This window comes from Nannobrachium achirus (genome assembly GCF_963921795.1).
Source record: "Nannobrachium achirus genome assembly, chromosome: 2".
NCBI classification, from domain to species: Eukaryota; Metazoa; Chordata; class Actinopteri; order Myctophiformes; family Myctophidae; genus Nannobrachium; species Nannobrachium achirus.
Genome location: NC_137811.1, coordinates 26,626,389 through 26,635,041, shown reverse-complemented (window position 1 = coordinate 26,635,041; position 8,653 = coordinate 26,626,389). Strand labels below are relative to the sequence as shown.

General features: G+C 47.2%; 1 protein-coding gene across 1 annotated transcript in view; it reads left to right on the top strand.

The window, feature by feature from the left end:
• Positions 1-8,411, top strand: part of sim1a (SIM bHLH transcription factor 1a) — a gene marked incomplete at both ends in the record, with an annotated part of 35,472 nt that extends 27,061 nt beyond the window's left edge. The window contains 3 exons of the mRNA XM_080751633.1: positions 1,489-1,684; positions 4,176-4,608; positions 7,666-8,411. Of these exons, the coding sequence (XP_080607759.1) occupies positions 1,489-1,684; positions 4,176-4,608; positions 7,666-8,411 (1,375 nt within the window). The remainder of the gene's footprint in view (positions 1-1,488; positions 1,685-4,175; positions 4,609-7,665) is intronic.
• Positions 8,412-8,653: the final 242 nt, after the last annotated feature.

The window sequence follows — 8,653 nt, the reverse complement described above, 5'->3', positions numbered from 1 at the left end:
ATTTTCACGACTTTTAAAAAATAGCAGATCTACAAGCTCGCAGCACGGCACTCGGTGCCGCGCTGTGAGCTTGTATATCTGCTATTTTTCAATAGCTTAAAGTATAAAATAATGAAGGCCCCCTCCACCTTGGGCCCTAGTAACTCAGTACCCCTCCCCCCTTGTGACGACCCTGGCTGCAGTCATGTCATGCAGCCCAGGTTTTATTCCTGTTGGTGCTGCATTCAGCCAGAGACACACAGCCTTTAATCTCCCCGTGTATTTGACTGGGGCAACAACCTAACCCCCCCTACTACTTTGTTTGTTATAGGCCTTGCTTTACAATCCTCCAGGAAAAACAAGCATCCCAACACCCCCTCAGACGCCCCCGCTCCCCCCCACACACACACAAAACACGCGCACGCACACGCACACACACACACACACACACACACACACACACACACACACACACACACACACACACACACACACACACACTGTACGCACACACACACGATCCCCTCTTCATCCAACATGTGACGTTCTAATTGCTAAACAGATGTTAATGGGTTTCTGCACCTAGAGGAAAATAAAATACCTCCTCCCTCCCATCTTCCCCCACCAGCACACGGAGGCTTGTTTGCGCTCTTTGATAAACAGGGGCCCACGGAGAGGTTTGGCATCCTTCCATGTGTGTAATTAGAGACTACATTAAATCTGATCCCAACTGATCTGGGCGCGCTGTCGGACGTGAAACCTTGTATGTTCTATTAAAAGAAACGTTACTTTTACAGGAAATAGGGCAACAACAACAACAAAAAGGTTCCAATGGATCAAATTTGGTTGATAAGTATTAACAAGCTCTTGTTAATTCTTTCATTAGTTTCATATTGATAAGACCCGCAAACAGAGTTTTACCAACTTTCAATTATAGAACTTTTCTTTTCTTTTTTTACCCTACCACCACCAAGCCCATTAAGACCTGTGAACCGTAAAAAGTTTTCGTGTCAAAGACCCCAAAATGATATTATATAGAGCCTATATTTGGCAGCGGCTCACCCACCTGACATTTTTTTTGTGTTTAAAAGATTATTCAAAATGTTTCAAGCTATTTTTTGAGAACCACTGTTCTAAATCATAAGAGAGTTTAAAAAAGAATAATAATAATAATACAAAAAAAGTATGGGTAACACTTTATAATAACTATTCGTTGTAAGTAGTTAATAGACCATTGATAAACTAATAGTTAATGAGTTATTAATGACTTGTTAAGCATTTGTTAATAGTTAGTTAAGGATTATTAACGACGCCTTATGAACAGCTAATAGATTATTTATAAACCATTTGTCAATGAGTTATTAACGTCTTGTTCGCTATATATTGTATATAGCTAAAATCTAAAGTAACACGGATGCTTTCCCGGTTTGAATGGTTAGTTTTTAAACGATGGAGATAGCAGGTCTTCTGTGTAGTGAGCTGTGTGTCCTCTGGCCTGATCCTCCACAGGGACACAGAGTACAAAGGCCTCCAGCTGTCTCTGGATCAGGTCACGTCCAAAGCCCACTTCCCCTACAACACCACCAACACCACCACCACCAGCAGCAGCACCACCACCGGCAGCCTGGCCGAGAACCGCAGGACCGCCAAGAGCCGCGCCTCCCGGCCCAAGACCAAGGCCAGGCTTTCCCCGTACAACACGCAGGTGAGGATTCCTACCCAATAGCAGATCTACATGCTCACAACGCCTCGCGCTGCGAGGCGTTGTGAGCATGTAGATCTGCTATTTTCATTTTCACAATGTCTGAAAAAAACGAGTTTTGTCAGTTTTTTACACAGGTTTCTACGGTATCTTGGGCTGGATATGGCAGCCTGGAACGGTTGTTCAAGTGCAGCTAAACTTAGCATGTTAGTAAACGTGCCGCAATTAACAATAATGCATTGCACCCGTGCAGCTGACCTGCGGAACCTGGGAATATACCATGGGGAGAATACAAGTGTGGAGAATATAATTATAATACCTTGTTAAAGTGACCATTTTGTTAAATTTTGCATTTGTAGTTATTTTACTGTAATTTAAAGTTATACCATGTAACTCTTTTTATAAAACAAATCTTAAAATTGTCCTAACTGTTACATCGCTAAAGTTTTAGAACACACACTCCGTTATTTTCAGCTTCTAAAGCCTTCTCTTTATATGTTTTCTATGATCCTGGCCGTGGTCCGGTTTTCGCGGAAAAGATAACGTCATCTGCATCATCTGTATACGTTGGCCAATCACATCGCGGATCATACACACAGCCAATCACAGCGGATCTGCCGTGTCTTCAGGAAGTAGCCTCGCTCAGCTACAGTGTTTACCATGGTGAAGGATTCTTAATAACCTCTTAATCCCCAAATCCTGGCCAGAAAATTACGTTCTACCCATGGTTCTACCCCTCCACGGATTCGTATCGGTCGCGGTGGTTTGCGGCGCCGCTCCGGTGGTCCGCGACGACTCCAGGCGAAAAACGTCCGAAAATAGCAATACCACTACTGACCACTATAGTTTAGCAACTTACACAGTATAGCTTTAACAACATAATAACCAGCACAGATAGACAAAGAGACATTCATGGATTTATATTTAAAAGTAACTTTTGTTTCCCCCCCTGGACCCAGGGTATGGCAGCAGCATACCCCTGCCATACCCAATTGACGCCCCTGAGTGTGGTTGCCGTGACACGAGTCAGGGACGTGCAGATAATGTTAGAGAGGCAGGGTCTGAAATTTGTAAAAGGGCCTTATGGTGAAAATATCGAAAATAGCAGACCTCCAAGCTCACTGAGCTTGGAGGTCGGCTATTTTCGGTGCTTGATACCATATAATCAAGACAATACTGGAGATGTGGCGTACTACATGGACGTCTACACAGAGAGGGCAATTCTTTCAACATACAGTAAGATGCTGCATTCAAGTTCAGGAGAGTTTGGACAAGGCTGCCTTCAGGAATGGCATGGAAAAAGGGCATTTGCATTTCTTTCACCATAGTAAAAACTGCATTCATGGTCTGGAGAGGGCACTTTTTACAGAGGGATAAAAGGGCAGGGGCTCAAGCCCCCTTTGATGTCTATGTGTGCACGTGCCTGACGCGAGTCACAGTTGCAAATTAATTCCGTCCTCTATGCCCATATATGTACATGCTCTGTCACTCTCATGTGGTATGGCTTTCAGACATCTATGATGTCAGTCATCTCCATATTTGGGAAAACTTACATTTTTGCATTTTCCCATTCACGTCAATGGAGAAAATTAATTCATGAATTCATGTAAATTAAACTATAATATAACGTATCTCTTTCAAAATCACACACAATCGCACACAACGCCTCGCGGTGCGAGGCGTTGTGTGCTTGTAGATCTGCTATTTTCACTAGTTTAGTTCATTTTTAAAATGATAAATACACAACGAACGGTCTTGGACATACAAGGTTTTCACCCGACAACGGCGATATGGCCCAAGTGTGTACCACCAAAACTGTGGGAGGAGTAGCGCGGCAAAATAAAGTTTATCTGGAAAGATGGAAGAAAGTACTATAGTCTGCTTAGGCCTGTTAGGGCAAGCACACTAATTGGCTTAATAGAGGAGTGTGTTGTCTGACATCAGGTGCAAACAAATCACTCAGCTCCATATACTGTATGCGGGCACAAAAGGGACAAGGAGGACTGACTGATAAAGAGATCTCCATATATGGGCATAAGAGGGATAAGGACAAAGTAACATGAGTGTAACGTCGTCAAAGGGGGCTTGAGCCCCTGCCCTTTTACCTGTCTGTAAAAAGTGCCCTCTCCGGACCATGAATGCAGTTTTTACTATTGTGAAAGAAATGCAATTGCCACCCTTTCCATGCCACATCTCCAGTATTCACTTGTTTATGCTTCAGTTCAGTGTGGTATCTATCAAGCAATGAAAATAGCTGACCTCCAAGCTCACAACACGTCGCAGCGTGGCACAGCGCGTTGTGAGCTTGGAAGTCTACTATTTTCGATATTTTCTCCAAAAAGACCTTTTGGAAATTGTCTCTCTACACATCCCTGGGTGCATATACGTACAGTAAGTCACATATTGGAGCGGCTAGCACTGCTCAAGAAGGAAAGCAAAGTATGTGGGTGTAATCTCACAACACGATGTTGTTCTGGTCAACCATCCACTGCAGTACCCCGGCTTCCAGGCGGAGCGCTCTGAGTCGGACCAGGACAGCCCGTGGGGCGGCAGCCCCCTGACGGACTCTGCCTCCCCACAGCTGCTGGAGCAGCAGGAGGGCCTGGAGGCCTCCTGCGTCTACAGACAGTTCGCCGAGCCGCGGGGGCTCTGCTACGGCCTGGCCCTCTCTGAGGAGCACCACCACCACCACGCCGCGGGGAACAGCGGGGCGTCATCGTGGCCCCTTCACACGCACGGCCACGCCTGCGAGCGGGGGCGGTGCGAGGCGGGACGCTACTTCCTGGGAACCCCCCAGACGGGCAGAGAGGCCTGGTGGGGGACGGCGCGCTCCGTCCTCCCCTTGGCCAAGCAGGGCTCCCTGGAGAGCAGAGAGGGATATGACGGCAGCATGCCCCACATCACGGCCATCCACAACCTCCATGGAGGTAAGAGTGGCCCGCTGTGTTCCACGTATGGTCTCTAAAGCAGTGCTTTTCAACCCTTTTCATATCAAGGTCCATTATTTATTCGGCATTTGAGCCGTGGACCACCATTTGATGAGATTTAGCCTCTCCATCATTTAGTTGGGGGCCACCTGGAACGATACTGGTGGTCCCTGGGCCAATGGTTGAAAACAACTGCTCTAAAGCTTGCAGTAGGCCTGCACCTGTTTCGCCCAAAAACAGCAGTGGTTCTGAGCATCAGGCGAAGCCTGCTTAGTGCTTAGTGCTTAGTGCTTTGTGTGTGTGTGTGTGTGTGTGTGTGCGTGCGTGTGCGTGTGCGTGTGCGTGTGCGTGTGTGTGTGTGTGTGTGTGTGTGTGTGTGTGTGTGATTTGCTGACTGTAGTCGGACCTCACGGAAGAGGTCTGGGGCCCCTAAAAAAGAATCAGCGGTTGGACATTGCCTATATTGTATGTAGTCATTGTTTATTTAGGCATTTATCCGACACTTACAAGTGAGAGATCAGAGTAAGCAGAGTAGCCTAAGCATGAACCCTAGTGAACAAACTGTAAATAGACACCTAAGAAGAGTGCAGAGAGAACAATGCCTCAGAGAAGCTACATCAAATCTAGCATCTGTCTTCATGCCTATACATCTAAATAATGTATAAAGATATATTTCACCAGCTCAGTGACCTTGTGGTTAAAGTGTCCGCCCTGAGACTGGGAGGTTGGCCAGGTCAAACCAAAGACTCTGACAAATGGGACCCAGTGCCTCCCTGCTTGGCACTCAGCATCAAGGGTTGGATTGGGGGTAAGTCCCTGCGACATACTAGCGTCATGTCTAGGGGTGTACTTACTTGTACATCAAGCTGCCTCACGCTACAGAGACAAGAGATAGATAGGCTCCTGAGTTCTGACCTATGGGCCTCATGGCTCAGCAAGGCATACTTAGTTTTATTTGAAAGTTAAAGGAGCTATAGTCAACTTTTTCATTGTAGGGCCGACACTTTGTTTACATCCTAGTCTATAGACTAGAATGTAAACAAAGTGTCGGTCTGACAATGGCCAAAATGATTATTTTATCATTATGTTACGCTTTTTGTGGTCATTTTTGAATAGAAACACATTTATGAAGATTATTTTTTTACAAAATATTTTCGAAACATTATCTTTATTTTAGCATCCGTTTTTCAAGAAAAAGTTGACTATAGCTCCTTTAAATATCCCTTTAACATGTGAACAAGTAACGAACATATTTCTGTATCAAACAAAACTAGCATCTATCAAACAAAAAGGGGCGACTTGAAGGGATTCAAGGAGAGGACTGCTTGTAGTTTTTAGGAAAGGGAAGCAGTGCAATCACACAGTGAACTTAAAATCTGGTTGTTGCTATGGTGATAATGGTCATCATGGCGTTTGAGAATTAATAAAACGAACACCGTTGTGTGTCTGATCTGGGAGAGGACACTGCTGTACAGTATTTTAGAACCAGACCTACTCTGACAAAATAGTTGGGGCTGAGTTGTGGCTTGAAATAGAGGGGGCCCTCGCATGTTTGTGGTACGCTTAGATCCGATTGGTTCTGGGAATGTTGTACAGTGATAATTAGAATATTTTTTTAAGGGAACAGTTGTGACTCCTCATGTTGTCCGACCGGCAGTTTAGACCATACAAGCTGCAGTAACAACAGGGTTAGCCACTGGATGAGTAGCAGGCTCTGATCCTGTTTACATCGTTGTAGTCTTTCTTGTGTGGCCGTTGGGTAGAATGAGTGGCTAAACGATGATTAAGTGGTGACCGAAACAGAATGTTTTTCTGACCAGATGCGATTTTAAAATTACATTTTATATCTTATCAGCTAAATTGGAAGATAAATGTACTAAAACATTGCCCGGAGAATGTGCACTGAACAATATAAACAAGCACGACACATAGAAACAGCGATTGATGCCTCAGAGTTACTTGTTGCAGTCGCCATGTTTGTTTCACTGAGTTGTAGTTCTAGTGTTAGAAGGAGTTCTCCTTAACGCTATGTGACTTTTCGGCCATTGCCCGCATACCTCCGGTAACGCAGCCTCTTGACTTCAGTAAACATAAAGAATAAACTCTTGCTACTCTTGAAACAAAGATGGTTATAATTTGTTGAACGTCTACTCTCCTTGGTGGAAACACCTTCCGTGTTTTGGTGAGTAGTGAAAGTGTATTCTTTATTTTTACTAAAGTTGAGAAGCTTACTCTACCGGGGGGTGTGCTGGGCGAGCCCCTCCCCGCTATGGAACGCCTCCTGCCCATATGGTCAGAGGCTCCACGCGCTGACAGTCCACTTTTCCCATCAACATTACCCAGGCTTTCTTTCGGAGAAACCAAGCCTGCACGCGATGTGAGGTTTAAACCCATTTAGAACGGGTACGCATTTTGTGTATCATAATTTTATGCTTTAACTATTGAAAAAATAGCAGATATACAAGCTCACAGCGCGGCACCGAGTGCCGCGCTGCGAGCTTGTAGATCTGCTATTTTTGAAAAATCTTGAAAATTAGAATTTTGACCCGATTCTATAAGTGTCTTTTGAATCCTTCTAAGATTTTTTGAAAAACCTATGTTTCTATGTCAGCAATCTGGCCAGCCATCGTCAAAGAAAAGGTCCTTTTCACTTAACTGGAGCTCAGTTAGTCTGAACTTGAAAGACTACTATGTCAGTGGTTCTCAAACCTTTTCATGAGAAGGACCCCCAAAATTATTTTTGGGGGATTTTTGATTTATTCGGCCACGGACCCGAATCTCTAAATATTTAGTTCCAGGGACCACCCAGAATAAAACATTTGAGTTACAAACGTTCGCTTTGAAAATACATACATTCAAAGATATGCACACATTTTCACGACTTTTTCAAAAATAGCAGATCTACAAGCTCGCAGCGCGGCACTCGGTGCCGCGCTGTGAGCTTGTATATCTGCTATTTTTCACTGGTTAAAGCATTCAATAATTCTTGGCCCTAAACGGGTTAACATTGTGGTGACATAGCAGTCCTCTGAGCTGTCCGTTGCGTCCCCTCCGCAGGTCGAGCTCACTGGGACGAGGACAGCGTGGTCAGCTCGCCAGACGGCGGCGGCGGCTCCGCCAGCGACTCGGGGGACCGCTACCGCGGTGACCAGTACCGCTCCAGCCCGCAGGAGCCCAGCAAGATCGAGACGCTGATCCGAGCCACGCAGCAGATGATCAAGGAGGAGGAGAGTCGGCTGCATCGCAACAAGGGCCCCCACGTCGACAACCATCTGGGGCCGGCCAACGGGTTGCCCAAGGGCCCCGGCCCCTGCTTCTCCTCCGAGTACGGCGGCGTGCAGGGCCCTCTGCAGAGCGCGGTGTGCCGGGGCTTGAGTCATCAGGTGATCAGCCCCGTCCAGAGTCCGTCCGCGCCTCTCTCCAGGATCAGCAGCCCGGGCTCCGAGCGCCTCCACAACCCCAAGGACTACCTCCAGACGGACATGTCCCCTCTGCCCCTGCATCACGCCATGGGTCGGACGGGCCCCTGCTCGGCCTCCCCCACCCCTGCCCCGGCCCTCTACCCTTCCCACCCGCACCCGCACCCGCGGCCCTACTTGGACAAACACGCCGGCTACTCCCTGACGGGCTACGCCCTGGAGCACCTCTACGACGCCGAGAGCCTCCGGGGCTACTGCAGCTCCACCGCCACCACCGGCCCCGCCCCCTACGACGCTATGATGACGCCTCACCTGCGCATGCAGGTGGAGCATCAGCCCCCGGGACACAAAGGCACCTCCGTCATCATCACCAACGGCAGCTAGCGACCGTCGCCCCCGCCCCACTGCCGGGGGTTTGATATCCATCCATGTCCGCGTCCAACCCCTCTCCCCTGTCCCCTTTTATCCGCGAGCCCGGCCGCAAGATCCCGCTCATCTCAACCGTTCTGTCGTTTTGTTTGTGAAATGTTTTAGTTCTTTCTCGCAGACCCGATTTACCCTTTTTGCACTATCAGAGGTGGGAGTTGCGGTGGTAGAGGGGATCTTGGCCCCGGTCCCCGATTCGA